At 37.3% G+C, this 18,365-nt stretch overlaps 1 protein-coding gene across 5 annotated transcripts in view; it reads left to right on the top strand.

Moving 5' to 3' along the window:
• LOC149800879 (uncharacterized) overlaps positions 1 to 18,365 on the top strand; it is a 242,737-nt gene that overhangs the window by 134,453 nt on the left and 89,919 nt on the right. For all 5 annotated transcript variants that reach the window (XM_089954901.1, XM_089954904.1, XM_089954902.1 and 2 more), the window contains one exon: positions 9,556 to 9,688. In XM_089954901.1, coding sequence (XP_089811027.1) covers positions 9,556 to 9,688 — 133 coding nt within the window. The remainder of the gene's footprint in view (positions 1 to 9,555; positions 9,689 to 18,365) is intronic.

Here is an 18,365-nt window from a genome sequence, read left to right as displayed (position 1 = left end):
ACATGGACGCGTGAGTCCTCAAAGATGAATAAGTGCATACTTATCAGCTTTAATCTTATGATACAGTTTTACCTGACGTAAGTGAACCAATCGCACTACAAATACAAGACGCAAACAATTATTTCCTGCCCGCGTTCATTGAGATCGAAGGGGACCTTTTGAAAGCAGATGATACAGCATATTGAATTGGAGATCGGGTTGTTTTGTTAACAATGGAATTATGGCGTTAGAAGTTCGAAACTTTTGACGCTGGTTACGACGATACAGGCTCTCGCAAGATATTCCGACGAGTATTCGCCGTCAGCATCTACGTCAATGATGTTCGCCAAAGATTTCATTAGTCATCCTCAGACCCTAACATAAAAATCAACGCTGCCGGAGATGCAGTAGCATATATAAAATAAAATGTCAACCAGTGATTCTCAGCACGTCGATCAATGTTAAACGGCGAAGAATAATTGTCATGTGTAATTCAACTATCACGTACATTTGTATTTTGCAGAAATGTTAGAAAAGTTATCTTTGGTTCTAAACACACAGTTGTACATGTTCGAAAAGCCACCGACAGCGATGCAGTTTGGCACTCTGCTGGGGTTGCTGATGGAAAAGTGAGACTGAAAAAAGAACTTTCGTTGTGGATGCCAACAATGACGCCATCGTTGACTGGAGAACAACGGTTGCCCTCTTTTATGGATAGCGGCATCAAAGCAACTTTGTCGTGGTTGACGATGGTCACAGACAGTATTCAAAGTAGTGTTGTGGTTTATGTACATAGCAGATAGCATCACAGCATGCAGTTTCAGCACCACGACACATATTCATAGCGCTTCAGGAAAGCGCCTGAGTAAATTCATAGATGGGAAACCCACAGTGTTTGACACGTTCGGGGTTAGTGAAGTTTCTCTGAGAATAAATGGACGTCAAGAACCATCCGAAAAAGTGTTGCTGAATTTTGAGAACGATCATGTTGCACGTGCATTTCATCGTTTGATGACATTTATGGAGCGTGGTCAGAATGTTGATTCTGGTTTGCAGATATCTCAGCGACATTTTACAACGTTATGTCTGATCTATTATTTCTCACTGAACATTTGGATTTGTTCAGACAATCCATCGTTGATATATATATATATATATATATATATATATATATATATATATATATATATATATATATATATATATATATATATATATATATATATATATATAGCAAAGACTGGTGGCATATTCCCACTTCGTGCAGATATACCAACGCTGATTGAAGCAAAGGCTACCGAACTCGGTGCCATTGGAGCAGTTGCTGAAATGGCATTGCAAAAAAGCAACTGGGCAGGGTGTGTGTGTGTGTGCAAGTGTGATTTGGATTTTTAACGTACCTTTAAAACAATTTCAGCCATATCGCTACGGTGTCTGCAGTGTGGCAGCTTATAGTGATGCCTAGCACTGAGGCATCATGCCACATGATGTCCCACCCAGTCACATTATCCTGACACCAAGCCAACCATTCCTAACACTAACCTCTTAGCAATGAGAGTCTAGCGATGTAGCTGTTACTACCAATTTTATAAGTCTTTAATAAGACTCGCACTTTCTAACATTTGGCCGCCTGAACGGTCAGAGTCAGGGTCTAAGGACCTCAAAAAAGAGATGGGTTCTAAGATTGCCAGGTACCTGGTACGGTCGGATCGTTCACGGATTGTTCTGCAACTACCAATAACGTTTCACTAAAAGGCCCTATGTCCAATTTTAATTTATTTGAGATGTTCGGCAATTAAGCATCACACACGTTAGAAGAGTTTTCATGCGCACTCAGTTACCGGAACAACCAAACTGTGCTGAATCTAGTACCATTAGTCTCGACAGAAATTCAGGTGCAGGTAATCACTGGGTTGCATATGTTATTGTTCCCGGTGTTGCTGTTTGTTTTGATTTGTTTTTATTGGCGCCACCAAAAGAAGTTTTAAAATACAGTGGATTTGCTAGTAACATACCGATCGAGAATTCAACATTACCAACGCAGACATTAACAGATCCACCTCTATGCGGTCCAGAAGTAATTGTTGCACTTAGCGCCATATCAGAGTTATCAGCACCGTCGCATACAGTCGTGCACGAGTACACTATGGGTCCTTATAAACAGGTTAATCATTTGTAAAGGTAGATATTTACGGAAGATCTCATGCCGCTAGAAGCAAAAGCCCCGGAGACACTGATTTGTCAAAATATGCGACTAAGGATGAACTTGCTGATCTTCTGAGTCTCATCGGGATTGACAAAGATGAGGTTGTTGTTTTTCATGATCATCATGGAAGGTTAAAGACGATCAATATTAAAAGGGTATATATTATCCTGCGAGGTTTAGGTGCGATCACCGATAACATCGTGGTATTTGCTGACGGTGAAAGAATAGAATTACAGACTCAAACGTATTAATCGCAGCAATCAGAAAACCGGCTATACCATGGCACGTGAACTGAACATGAACGGAAATATAACTGCTATTCGGAGAGAATCAGCATCACAAGACGCCTTAATCAGAAATTGTGAATCCAATAGTTGTGTACGTTAAGCTCGCTGAGATTCGCACACGACTCGGTGATCTAGTCAGCGTTAAAATGTCAATCGAAACGATTAACAAAACATTCGCAGGAATCCCCGATAAATTCGGAAAGATTGAAGCTGGTGTGATTCATGACGCTCCTATAATGCGGTATACACGGTGTTGTCTGGATCAGGAACATGATCAGAATAAAAAACCATTAAAAATACTGCTGCGAAATTTAGGATATTTACTATATATCCATGACGTCATTCAACAGATGAATTTTCAAGTTCGAAAAAAATCAAAGATCGCTATCACAACACATGAGCCAACGCTTAGTTCCGCCATTGAAATATCAGAGCCGGAATCCGACGATTCCAATTACGCCGTTGACATATATCAGTCGTCGAACAGAACTGTGTGCGGATTTCCTGTGATGCCAATAATTTACGACTGACCACAACAACCTCAAACATCTGAATATTTATCAAACAAACAAACACTCATACAAAGACCAGGCTATATAACTTACTACCAATGGGTAATTTATTCGGGCCGTGCCAGACGGAATCTTATTGCAATAGGTAGTTTTCGCAAGTGATTGTATAATGTACCCGATATGGTTTTGTGAAGATGTAGTAATGACGGAATCACAAGCAATTAAAGCATACACACAAGGGCGTTCTATTAAACCACTTACCCTTTTTTATTTTTGAAAAAATAGTATATTCCATGATCTTGAAACGTTATATCAATTTTTTTTAAATCATTCAAACGTGCTATATTGGTTACTGTAAAACATATTTGCGTGAAACAATGATGTTCGTTACATATAGTAGGGTTTTAAAACTTTGAAACATGTTTATCTAAGCGTTTCAAGCATTATGGATAGGATTCGTTTCATTGTTACATGTCGATAATTTCAGAGTAAATTCTGTCCTCTGATTTAAACATTGGAATAACATTGGGTAATAAGCACACATCACTAGAAGAAGTGACCTGTATGTACATTTTAAATAGTGTGCATTTTTGGTATGCATAATTCATCAGTACTTGTTTGTAAAATAATATCATTGATATTATCAAAACCACTGGCTTTTATCACATTTCACATTAGGATCACTCAAAACTATATCCATATCAGTGTATTTAATGTCTATACTGGTTAAAGGGGCATTGGATAGAATCCAACCATGTATATCCGGTAATTAATCTACAGTACTGGAGGTAGAGAGACGTTTTAGAAACTTTCCATTGCCTAAAGATACTCCATCTGTTATTGTTTAAGGGAGTGAACCGTACTGATTTGCACATTGTATAGATTTCAAAGACATTTATAGTTCTCTTTGGTATAAAATTCAATATTTGTGATACATACTCGTCGTAATAATGCTTTTGAAGGATTTTTAGTTCTTTTATAGCTGCATGATACAGTTTGGAGACTTTCAAACACCCAAGCATCATATTTGGTCTTTTTCTCTTGTTACGACAATCTGATCATTGTCATACCAAAGAGAGAAACTATTTGTTTTTAACCTTTGAAATTGACACACGGCCAATCATTACCGAATTTAATTATTCATAAAAATGATAAAAAGGGTTAATTTCTATTGTCAAACGACTCCTAGGACCAACTGATACAGTGTAAAAGATATTGCATGCAGCTATCATCGGTATTTTGATGGTTAAAAGTAGTTCAGCCTGTCACAGTTTATATGGCGATATGAGTAGACTGTTTCAAACTTCATCTTATTCTGACACCTGAACATCATATTCCATTTCCAAATAAACTAAGTCACTGACCTGTATCGGCTATTTTGTTTTAAAATCATTGTTGTCTAGTTCCTTTGGAGCAAATAAAATTGAAAAAGCAACCTTTATATGGAACGTTACATCACAAATAGGAATTTATCAAGTTGTGTGTCAATTTGGCATCATACTTAGTCTCAGGATCCGAGAACGTTGGTACAATGCCTTCTCTGACTATATAAAGTATTCATTTATTACGAGCTAAAGACCTAAATGGAGATAAGGTTCTGGGCAATCCACTAGTAATTGACAAGCCTTGTTTGTATTATATCGAGAGCGCAATCCCTCATTCTTATCATGCTTGTGCAGTTACCGGTATTAGAGCACCTCAGAATGACGTGAGGAGTAATCAGTGAGGTGTAAAGGTGCTTTTTCAAGATCATATCAACCAGACACTCCTGGTCAATCTCATGAGGCTGCTTTGGATGCTCATATAAGTTCCTGAATCAGTTTCATTGGCAGAAAATTAAAAGTGATGTTTCTAAACGCTAACTACTGTAGATATCGCCACACTAATAAATTGTGAGGAAAACCCAATCAGAAGGAACCTAAGGCTCCTCTGTAGCCTATTTCCGAATTTAACAAAAGATTTATCACAAGAATAATAGAGTGTCTAGGTCCGTTGAGAAATGCCAAGTTCGGCAACCAATAATTGTTGACTATAATGTGTGCTCCACAAGATTTGCTAACGCTTTGGTAAAGTATGTTTTACACTTGATGACCTTCCCAAATCTGCCCAGCCTGATCAAGCCTTAAATTTTGTCTGGAATTTTCAAATGAGCTATGCATTAATTAGACATCCAATACTTTAAACCGACCTATCACACGGAAAGTAAAGCAGCATTGGAAAGATTTCATCAAACGTTGTAAAATAGGATTTGGTTATAATACTTTGATACAGGAAAGGATTGGGGTGAAGGTGTTTATTTGCTGTATTTTCTGTTAGGGAATTACTTCAAGAATCAAATTGCTTTTCGTCGTTTGCAACCGGTGGTTGGACATAATGTGCGTGGCCGATTGAAGTTATTAAAATACATACTTCTTTCAAATGAATATTTTAAGATTAATCTTCTTAAATATGTCTCTAGTTTGCAATATAAATCTTCAGAGACATGTGAAGCAGCGAAACGTATTCTTCACTCTACTCAGTCCAAAATGAAATTAAGGTATGACAGAAGTACACAGGAAACGAGTTTTCAGCCTAATGTTTTGTTTTGGCTTTCTTAGCAATGTCTTAAATTCCTCTTCAGACTAAGTACTATGCTCCTTATACAATTGAAATGAAAACGAAATGACTTAAAAATTATATAATTAACTCCCATGGGATGAGAAAACAACAACTTTCTGATATAAATATGTTAAAGCAGTATGTTGATATAGATACTCAGCTGCATTCAGTGACGATGTAAACGATGGCATGCGATCCGGCTGTAGTGACTTTGGTAACCAATCTTCGGAAGTCAGAAATATTACCCAGTCTGGATCAGGACATTACATGTTTACAATATCAGTAAAAATGTGAACGAGAACAGACTTTCTGTTAATACGATCGCTTCATTCCATATGATCATACATGAATAAACAAAATATATAACATACAGATCGAAAATTCTACATCTATGAAAGAGCATCTTTACAGGATGAATTCGCTGAAGATAGTTCAAGATTTACTGATTTTATATAATTAAAAATGAAGATATAGAACGAACTGAAAGTAACTCGAGTTCACTGTGTATTATCGTTTGACAAACAGATAATACTTTCGAAACAGTGTAACCGAAAAAGATGCATTTCCGATGCAAAGAATATAATACTGTATTGACAAAACTGGAAAGCAAAATATATCATCCCCTGTAACGTTTTAAAGAATTCTGGCAAATTCCACTCACGGAAAGAGACAAGAAATCTGCAACATCTGATGGACCTTTTCAGCATTAAGTGATGTCATTTCAGTCGATTATTTGAAATGTATGTCGATGCAAGTGATGTAAAGGTTGGTGGAGTATTGATTCAAGAAAATAAAAATTATATATATATATATATATATATATATATATATATATATATATATATATATATATATATATATATATATATATATATATATATAAAGAGAAAGAGAGAGAGAGAGAGAGTGAGAGAGAGTATTGTATTGTTTATTTCTTAGTTTTTATTTGTATTTCTGAATTAATTATTATTATTTATTCGTATTGTAAGATCTTGTCATAATCATTTGTATTGTTGTTTTGTCCGGTAATTAATTTGGGCTGGAATTTATTTGCTCATGTTATTTAATTCAAGTTATTCTTCTCTGCAAATACAAAGGGCTTATCAAAAATAACATTTTTGAAATATATTCTTGAATTGATAGTAAAACTACAAATAAGGATTTATTCTTTGATTGTGTTATTGTGATCTAACAGAAGACTGCACGCACATCAGCATGACACGGTCCACGGTAGGCACATCATTACCTCTAGCATTATATTTAATTTGGATTACTACTAAAGTTGTTTTCAGAATTTTAATCATTAGGACTTGTGCCAGTAATTCTAGGATTATTTTGGATTTCATATTCAATGCGTACGTTCGTTTCACATTTTCTACTTTTGTATTCTAGGCAAATAAATTATTTGTTGAATTTGACAAAGCTTGTTGATTTTTATTCTTTTCTATTTTCTATTTTAAGACCATAGAGCCGTAATAGAAAACAAAGCGCTCTTTATTGGGATATTAATTTATCTAAAGAATTTCAGAAAACTTTGTTTTTGTTTTGAAATTCTAATTCATCTTCATTTGGAATTTTCTAAGTCGCAGGCATTAGGTCACAAAATTTTGTAATGAAAGAAACAAGCTTACACAACGTCATCTAAAGTGTATAACTTTATTTTAACTCCTACACAGGGAAGTTTAGACTCCTTGTGAAAGATAAATTGCTCCTGCTTGCAAAACAATATGATCTTTCTTTGGCAGAGTCTTCTTTAACGAGGCAAGAAATACAAATAGTTCTGGTCCAAAATTTGGTAGAAAAGAATATTTTTGATGAAATTCTTTTCCATTTGATTAGTGAGTCTCCATCTGACTATCTAAACGGCATGGAATTAAAATTAAAATACAACAATGAAATAGAGTCATGAACTCTTGAGCTTTTGAAAGAAGAAAGACAAATTAAATTAGATACGGAGGAAAGAGAAAGGAAAATTCAGTTGCGAAAACAGAGAAAAAGAGAAAAGGAAAGAGAATTTCAATTTAGACTAAAATAATTAGAGTTCGCAAATGCCCTAGCTCATACAGTTTCTTTTATTAGTAAATCTTCCACTCAACAGTCTTCTGGTAAAATATATTTTAGTCTAAAACGAGCACTTCCAAATTTCAAACTGGCACAACATTCATAACTCAATTTTTTTATTAGAATGATCAGCAATCCTGATTTCCTCCTATGAAGCAAATATTGCAATAAGAACGAGCACGTTTTTTCAGATTTCTACAAATTGAACAAATAAGCAGCAAAATAAAGACAGAACTATTCCAAATGTTCTTATTTCTAAGTTGTCATGGTCACGGTCGGGAGCAAACAAACCGCCGTCTAATCTGATTTTGGAGAATTATGAACCATTCATGTCGAACAGTTCTATATAACTCATCAGTGATTCTATCAATCCTATCGCTATCGAAGTTTTGAGAGACACATGAGCTTCTCAGTGTCGTTCGTTATCAGGTACATTGACTTTATCTGAGAATTCTTCTTCTAATCAGAGTGTTGTTATTCAGGGAGTAGAGTGCGGCGTTATTAACGTTCCTCTCCATTGTGTAAATTTGTCATCAGACTTAGTCTCAGGACCTGTGACAGTCGGAACTGTGTTTTCTTTACCGGTTGAGAGTATTCATTTATTACTAGGCAGTGAACTAGCATGAGATAAGGTTGTTGGTTAATCCACTTGTGACCAACAAGCCTGGTTTGGATCAGAAAGTTGATACCATTGAAACTTGAATCCCCGATGTATATCCATCTTGTTGAGTTACCAAGGCTATTGCAAAGAAAACTCTTGTAAATGATGAACAAGAAAGCATTCCTTTATCTGATAAATGTATTAATTGGGCTTTTGATGAGCTCACGTTTGCTCCTCGTTTGGATCATTCAACAGGTGTTGATCACAGTGATCCCCTTTTAACTGCTAATTCTCTCGATTCTAGTGACTGAGACAAACGCAATATCTTGTCGTTGAACAGGAAAAAGATCTTGAGACCACCTGTTTATTTCAGAGGGCTATTAGTACAACTGAAGCAACTGAATGATATGTTTGTTATTTTGTTAAAAATGGGGTCCTTGTGAGAAAATGGAAACCACATGATGTACCTCCTCTTGACGAGTATTCAGTGAGCTATCAAATTGTAGTTCCAAAATCATATAGACAGGAACTTCTTAGAACTTTTTGGCTTATTATTCAGGGATCAATACGGCTTATCGCACGATCTTTAATCAGATTTATTGGCTGAAAATTAATAATAATGTTTGTAAATATTGCAGATCTTGTCACATTTCTCATATGGTAGGACAACCAAATCAGGAGGCTCATTTGTAACTCTTTCCTGCAGTTAACGAACCATTTTGCAGAATAATGGTAGACTGTGTAGGTCCCTTACCTAATAGCAAGTAAGGAAACCAATATTTGTTGACCATAATGTGTGCGTTCATAAGATTCCCAGAATCAATTCCTTTGAGGAATATAAAAGCTAAAACAATAGTAAAAATTCGACAGATAGTTCTTTTCCATAGAAAGCAAAGTGGAAAATGTAAAATGAACTTACATTATTGCGAATTAAATCCCAAATAATCATAGATTTACTGACACAGGTAATAATGATAAAGTTGTTTTGCTCAGTTGTATCTTACTAAATCTGTCCAATCTAAGCAAGGTTCAAATTTTATGTCTACAATTTCCAAGCAAGTTACGCATGAATTATAGGCATCGAGCAATTCAGATCTTCTGCCTTTCACAATAAACGCCAGGGGGCTTTAGAAGAGTTCATCAACCTTTATATATGTATAAATATGTGTGTGTGTGTGTCTGTGAGGTGATGCTCTCTATAGTTTCGACGACGTAATCTGTGTGCGTTCCAGGAGGGTGAAAGTCTGTATATCATAGACTTTTAAATGTCTTCTTAAATGGAAAGCATGTTTTCCTGTTCATTTTTTCTAGTGCCATTCACTGGGATGAAATGGTAAATGGAGCAAGGGCCTTAATGAGAAAAGTAAACAACACTTCAAACGATTGCATCGGTTTGTTCTCCAATAGTATGCATTTTGCAATGTGGGTCTTCGAAAAATACGGGGTAAGTAAGTTAAGAGTTTCACGTAGAAATATTAGTATCCTATTGCTTTAAATATTCTACACATTGGTCGTGTGGGAATCTTTCAACCTCAACTATCATTCATATTGCATATTTTAGAGCAAAACTGTCAGATGAGATGAAAACGATATCAGTTTCAAATAATAATGCTGAACGCTATCATAGATAATCTTTATATATTTTGGCTGTGTGAATGGAGTACAAATATGTACAGTATGATTTCACCATGTAAACAATTTTTGTTCCTGTGTAGTAAGTGTTTTTTCGTAATTGCTAATGTCAAATATAAAGAAAATGGCTATTATTCCCCATAAACTATACTGTTGTGACCGGGACAGTGATATTTTGAAATGTACCGATTTCTTATGAAAAAAAGGGGAGAATTTGCGTCTTTTCGTTCACAAAAGGTCAGAAAAACAACATATGAAAATTAAAATATATTTATACTAAAGTAATACAACCATGACCACAAAGGATTTAGAAGTGAGTAGTGTTTTGAGATTTACGATTATACTGTAAATCACTTTCATGAATCAGCCCCGAAATTTAGTCTTCCGTCATGTTCTCGTTATACTGTCCTTGGTAGCGGCGTTCAAAGTCCAGTATATCCTAGTGGAAGCGCTCGCCTTGCTCCTCTGAGTACGCTCACACGTTCTCCTTAAAGTTATCAAGATGAGCATCAAGGATATGGACTTTGAGGGACATCCTGCAGCCCATTGTGCCGTAGTTCTTCACCAGAGTCTCAACCAGCCCCACATAGTTTTCGGCCTTGTAATTGCCCAGAAAACCCCAAACTACTGCGACAAAGCTGTTCCAAGCTGCTTTCTCTTTATTAGTGAGAGTCTCGGGGAATTCATTGCACTCCATGATCTTCTTTATCTGTGGTCCGACGAAGACACTGGCTTCGACATTTGCCTCAGACAGCTTGGGGAAGAAGACTTGAAGGAACTTGAAGGAACCCGACTCCTTATCTAGAGCTATGACAAATTGTTTCATAAGGCCCAATTTGATGTGCAGTGGTGGCATTAGCAACTTCCGGATATCCACCAGTGGCTCCCATTTGACGTTGTTCCTCCCCACGGAGAACTCGGTCCGCTGTGGCCAGTCCCGCCTGTGGTAGTGCGCCTTGTGACCCTACTGTCACAAAGGCAAAGATAGCAGGGAAACTTGGTAAAATCGCCTTGGAGACCCATCAGGAATGCCACCATTTTGAAGTCTCCTATGACCTCCCAGTCGTACTCATCATGCTTCAAGGCGTCCAGCAAGGTCTTGATGCTGTTGTAATTCTCTTTGAGGTGCACCGATTGAGCCAGGGGAAGAGACAGGTACATGTTCCTGATATATAGCAGCACAGCTTTGAGGCTCCTGGATGAGCTGTCAATGATGAGGCACCATTCACTCTGGTTACAGGCAATTCCGATTGCCTCGAACAGACTGGTCACATTGTAGCAGAAGCAAAGCGCATCTGGACATGCGAAGAAGCTGGAAACACCTTGGTGACGCTTCCTCTGATCAGCAAATTGCACAGTTTCTTCCAACAAGTTCCACTGCTTGAGCCTAGACATCAGAAGCTTGTCATTGGACTTGGTGAGACCAAGAGCACTAATCAAGTCGTTGAGGTCTTTTTGTTGAGGTAGTATGGGTTTCTCTCCTCAGCTCTACCTCTGAAATTGTCATCTGGATACTAAACGTCTTCCTCGGTGTCTGACTTGCTGCTCTCTTCTAACGACGGCTACTCTACCATCCTACAAAAATACATTTATTTCACCAATGACTAATGTGTAAGAGATTCTCGCAACTTTTTTCATGTATCATATATTTTTCAATAACATTCAAAATTGTAAAGCATTTTTAAATTAAACACATTTAAAATTTTAACAAATCTAACAAATTTTATAACAAAATTCGGAGCAACAATAGTCCATCTTACGTTCCAGAGTTTCAGTGCTTGCAGCTGAAATGAGGTGCCCAGGGTTTGTATTGATCCCCGACAGGCATGCCGAAATATGCCTTGTAGGTGTCACACATCTTATAAGATGCTTCCAATGAGTTCTGTTTTGCTCTTGTCTTCATAAATTGGCCTTAGACATAGCAAAATGCTAATCCCGGATGCTTGCGCCTCTTGATACCATCTCAGAAAAATGTAGATATGTATCCACTTAGGCAGCTGGAACAAAACTGAACTGGTGGGCTTAAGGCCCTTGTATTAATACTACTGTTTATATTACTGGAAAGTTCTAGAAAGTTCTAGAAGTTACTTCAAGTTTACTCAGTACTGAATGTATCTGGAGTGTTCTGGAAAATAGGTAAATTTCAAAATATCACTGTCTTGGTCACAAAAGCAAACTTTGTGGGGAATAATAGCCATTTTATATGCTTTTAAGACATAAGCAATTAGAAAATAATTCTTACTAACCAGGAACAAAATAAAAATTGTCACACGGTGTTTTCAGTTTGATAACGTTAACAAAATGTTAAAGGAGTCTTCTGGATCAATATATGTTTCAGTACTTTTTTCCTGTGTTTGAAAAGTAGAGTTTCTGCCAGGAAATATTTGATATATTGATTACGCCAAAACACTCCTTTAATAATTATGGGTAAAACATGCAGACTGGTGGTGCTGTTGTTGGTTAACATATCTTGCCATTCCTCCTCGCAGCATTGATACATGTATTTTCTATAGCCACCTTTTCAAAAGAACACGCATTCCTCTAGTCTGCGTGCACCTTTACGACTTTAGTTGCTTGTTGTCCTAATCTTAATCGCCCTGTAATATCAATACTTAATCTTGAGAGAGCTCTTTGTCAACAACATCATTTAATACAAGCTGGTCGATGAGGTTACCTTTCTGGCAGGTGTGTTGCACATTTGCTCGTATTTGTGATGTCGGACATGCAGTTTCGACTGATAAAATGGCCCACGATATTACCAAACCCGCGAAAAGGTTTCACGCCTGATGGCGAAACGTTGTATCAGTCAAAGCCGATATTATAGCTATACTATACCACCTTGGTGTTCAGAGAAAGTGATGTAAGTACTGTATCTACGGCATTAATGCATTTAATCACCTTACACTACTTTTTTACGAAAACGTACTGGCGAAAATGTCGCTCTATCTCAACATTTCTGTGCAGTATAAATGCCGATTATATATATATATATATATATATATATATATATATATATATATATATATATATATATATATATATATATATATATATGGTACATCGGTATGCATTCCGTATCTGGCAGTTTCTGTTACTCAAAAGTCTTGACAATTTCATCTGTGTATGTATAAATTAATGCAGAGACTCAGAGCAAACACTTTAAATGAACCGGGTCCTTTAGGGGAGGGGTCACCGTTAACAAGCTCAGCAAGCTGTCATTTTAAAATAAAATTGTTTACTTTAGGGCTTTGATGACAGTTATCCTAGTAAAGCGAATGTCTTTAGGATCGCTTCTCTGCGTCCACCGCATACTCGTCAAGAGGAAGATCATAAATTAATAATATTTTCAGGCTCTAAATTTGCTTTTTATTTCCACAATATGAATGGAAAACAAAGCATTCATGTCCATTATAAAAGCAAAAGTAGATACAGAATATTGAGAATGGTGCATGTCCGGGGCATCAAAGAGACGGAGTACATTGTTTGGAAGTTTCCACTTTAATTACATTTGCGGGGTGTGGAGGAGGCAGAGCGCTAAACACAGACTTTGCTGGATTCTTTCTCACCCTATAAAATGACAAATGTCAAAACTGTATGAACGTGAGAAACGTCTTTCTCACCTAGAACCACCTTCTTTCAACAGCCGTGATGGCTAAAAGTCTGAATATTTTTTAACTGCAGAATGCACCTTAAAGAATCATATATTTTTGCATGACGCAGGATCTGTATTTTAATTTATATCCAAATTTGGTTTCATCTTTGTCTTGGGTTTGAATGGTATATTTCGCATTTCTTTTTTAATTAATCAATCAGCAGTAAGATATATCAAAGACGTATCGTTGATTAACTCACGTCTACAATGGAGAGACACCTTGATTAAAAGTTTTCGCACATTCTACTATCCGTAACCCCAATGTATACCGGTGTGTTTAAATAATGCAACAACCTTTTAAATCTATTACAATTGGAGGACTCTTCACATACCAATAGAATGCAATTGCAAATGGAAGACTAACTGAAAGGTGTGTGTGTGTGTGTGTGTGTGTTTAAGGAGCGAGGGAATCAATCCATAGTTTACCCGAATTTTTCCTAAAATCAGGCTAATTATTAAAATATTAGAAAAGTAGGATTACGTCGCTCATCTGTCTTCCAACCGGTAATCACTTAGATTATATTATGGCTTGTTCACTATCATATGATCGACTAGATGAGGTATTCGAACACAGTAGCCCTCAAAATAAAAGAAAACTGCAAAAACTCGAATACATACAACTCAAGAATTCTCTTTAAATGATCATTAAATGGCCAAAGGAAGCCCATTTCAAAGAAAAAAAGATGTTACATGAACTTAAATGGGTAGTAATTTACCTCAACAGGTTAATATCTAAAGAAATTTCTAAAATGTTTTCCCTTCGCGTCGTCTACGTTTCAGTGGCGAAATGAAAGTCATCCTAAATAATGTTTGATCACATTTGAGAGGGGGCGCACCAGATGCCCCCATTCAGTCAGCTTAAAGATACTGTAAAAATTGCTTCCCAAGGTACTTATATTGCCGAAAGTTTCGCACCGTACTTACGTTTTGTGGATTCATAAATGTCCTCCAAGCTCATCACAGTGAACTATCTTTATGATCTTCACAGCTTCCGTCGCCTTCACTACTCACGGAAATCGAGATTTATCCCCAAAAAAGAGAACATCATTCTGAACATAGAATCTTCTGCGGTTTCGCCTGAAATTTCTCTTCTTTTCTCTCTTCATTTGTGTATTACTTTAGAATAGTTTTTAATTTATGATAAAGTCTCGTATGTCAAATAACTATGTGGTATGCTTCTTTAACATTTAAAGTGATGCGGCTGATCCACAAATTCCCCAGTTATTATAACAAAGCTCATTTGGAACATCTCTCGAGGTTTTGTCTACTCGTTATTTCCAGAAAATTACGAGTTTCGTTGCACTTGGTTCCGAATGGCCGAAGCCACCCATTTGATGTTGCCTACAGTTCGATACAGAGGTAGATTAATGATGTCGGTGTTTGTTATGTTTGCAAACTTCCATTATCAATAAAGCTGGTACATAAGATAATGTTTATAATCAATGATACTAGCGCTCAGTCAAACATAAATTTGTTCCAAATGTAAGAATGTTTTACTCTGTGTGGGACTTACATCAAGTAATGTCGTAATAGCGGTACTACCTTATTTTTGTTCTATACACATCACTGTTTCTATCCCCCTTGACTTTATTCCATTTTAGCATAAAAGCCATACACGTTATGCAACCCATGGATTATTAGCATTAACAATCCATGAAAGTGAAGTAGCCCAAGCAAGATACATACAGTGGCGCAGAGCAGTAACCGGAAAAATCCGACATTGTTACTCCACTTGTATTCGTAACCGTATAATCCACTTCCCATTGCCATATTTGCAGTCACCAAGTCTGAGAGTCGTTGTTGAGCGGTTTCACTAATAAATTTCCCACTGCATGCCGTAATTGCTTCTGTAGATGGCAGTGTAACCGGTTTTGGTGGTGCAAGAGTCTCTAATCGCTGTTGTCGATCTCAGAGCGAATTAGTCTTTCATTCGCTGCACAGCAATGTTTGGATGCTATCAACGACTTGCAACGGAACTTGTTTAAGGATTGGCGTAGCTCGCAATGACAATGATGTGAGTACCTTTGGTGCGCCTGTGAAAAGTCCACGAGTAACGTCATTGAGTCCAGTTCTAAAATATCTCGCGTAAACGGGTTTTCTCACGTTAACAACATGCAAGGGTCTCGGGTCATCGTCAATCTTTTATCTCGACGATCTACAATTAGCCCAGCTTGATCTGCAATGATAAAACGATTATGTTTCAACCGATTATTATGACAGGGAAGACACATTTGTGCTACGGCTGTAATTGCTATCAAATCAGCCGCTTCTACTATTGGGGAAAACCTGCTTTCATAATTACCACTGATAGCGTCACAATATAAATTCATATGGGTCGTTGAGATATTCTGATGTCAGGCGCGATATGATATGAACTCACTTTAGATCCTGCACGTACAAATTATTCTTGTTCAGGAACATTGTTAGGTCAACCAAGAACTTGTCTCAGCCAAATATCACGGAGATTAAATTGCGATGATGGAGTTGAATGTGAGCTCATATTCACGTATGTAACTTACCGATTAACACCAAACGTTTTCGTCGGATCTCGTCATTGAATGATGTAATGTCGTGCGCACCTGTAAGACGTTCTTCGTACCCAACTTGTTTCAGGATGTTTTTTTGCGAGCAGAACACCAAATGGTTTTGGTTGCATATTATGCCAATTGTTGTTCTAGGGTTTAACGTCATTTTTCAGCACAAGATAGGCTATACATGGCGGCCAGTATAAATGGTGGAGGAAGAACCCTGGAAAACGCAGGGAAGAACCACCGACCCACGAGAAGATACTGGCAGGCTTCCTACGTACCCACGCTAGCCGAGCCTTGGACTCAGACCCACGCAGACAGAGGTGAGATGGCAGTGATCCGGAACGGTGAGCGCTTTAGACCACTCGGCCACTCGGGGCCTCTAGGCCAATTGTAATAATTTTTTATATATAGGCCAATTGTAATAAACTCGCAGCGACCCAAATGCGATTTCAAGTGTGTGTGAGTCCCCAGTGGTAACATGTGTATACAAGGTCATACTGCATTCTGGTTTCCTTGATCAGATAGTTGGGTTGTATTTACAATAACCTGTTTCATTCCATTGCTTTAAAAATCTTTATCAGTGTAGTAATACACATCATTGATATATTCAGCAACAAGTATACGATTTACGAAGATCGCCAAGCGAGCTTCTTCGTTAAAGAATTGAGGCTTTATTTCACTGCGACTTGTACTCGTGTGGTACGTCTGTTATGTTGGCAATATCCTCTCTAACTTCTTCATCAAGTGCAACTGGTGCCTTTTGCAAGTACACCAATTGGTTCTCGAATTTCAAGAACGTCTTCTTTGACTTCGCTGACTTCTGCTATCCAATAGTTCTGCAGTTGCGCTTGTTGCCTTTGAAAATTACTTTGTTGGCTAAATTTGTGGTGTAAATGCTTGTTCAAAGCTCCCTGTAAGTTCTTCTCGTGCAGTTTGTCGCTACTGTAAAATATCTTTGATATTTTTTGCGGCCTTTTACAGTATTACGAATCACTTCCTGATGTTTACAAGCAGCTTTACAGCGTCATTCTTCATACTCTCCTATGACATCACTGGCAGACATTTCATATAATATAACAGATATGATTGTTAAATTGACGCATCCAAAACTGCATATTTACCCCTGCGATTGAAAGTTTTGTTCAAATCAGTGATTATAAATCTATATGGGTTGGTGGTGATCCGCGCAAGCATGACATGTGACTCATCTTACGAGTGATAAGCAGCATACCAGGTCCAACAGATATTTGCAAGGCCATGGTCGTCAATGCCACGAAATATCAATAACATGTTACAGTTGCCACGGATTATCTCAGATACATTTGAGTATCGCTGAGTCAAATAGAAAACGTCGGTGTGTATGTGCCGGCCTTGTGAATTATTTGCGCTGGATTGACTTAGTGTTCATGTGTCACATCATCGTGAACTGCAAAATAGTTTTCGTCTGTATTCAAATCGTCAATGGTATGCGCTCCATCGATAGTAGAAAAGAAATCAAAGGTCATGTTGCCACCACTGTTAAGTGCTTTTGAAAATCTTTTAAAACATCATAACAAGGTTGAACATCAGCTCACGGTAAGGTCACAAACCGCCGATCCTACTTCAACTATCGTCACATTATATTCAACATCAGTTGTATTCTTTCTGATTCAGCAGGACCAATAATCAGTGGACGAACTGAGTTTGTAAATATATCACCACTCTTGAACGGTTTAGGTCTTGCTTATGCAAAGAAGTAAATGTCGTGTTGAAATTATTTATGTTTCTGATAACATCTGTTTATTTCGGTTTCCGAGATGCCATTGCATAATATAGTATATAATGCAATTGTGTTTTCATCTTGCTTGCGATGTCAAGTAAAAACCCGTACCGCAAATCCCGTTCGAGTAGAAATACGTAATGGACGAACTGGGATCATTAGAGCAAAGAAGTTCACATTTATAGGAACTTTCCGGTCCATTGGTAAAAGCCGTCGATGCACATGATTCGGTTTAAACCACAGTTAGCGGTGATATCGTCGCTTCATCAACAAAGCTTTCAGGAACACCATCGAGTAAATACTCTGGTGAAAAGCATATCCCTGGGTACAATTACTGTGCGCTTGGTACATGGTTTGATATACGTCATACTTCTAACAACCAACTTAAACCCATTGCAGCACCTGTAGATCGTGTTCATGTTGCGTGTTACCGACATGACCTTGAGTACCAAGAATTAAAATATATCTTCCCGTACACGCATACGCGCAGACGTGGATCAAATTCATGATTTGAATGCGATTAATCCAACACTCGTAGAACGAACCG

Source organism: Sinohyriopsis cumingii, chromosome 4 (assembly GCF_028554795.1).
Source record: "Sinohyriopsis cumingii isolate HCF-2022 chromosome 4, ASM2855479v2, whole genome shotgun sequence".
Taxonomy (NCBI): Eukaryota; Metazoa; Mollusca; class Bivalvia; order Unionida; family Unionidae; genus Sinohyriopsis; species Sinohyriopsis cumingii.
Note: the sequence above shows the minus strand (reverse complement) of the source record. Positions and strands in the feature narration are given on the sequence as shown.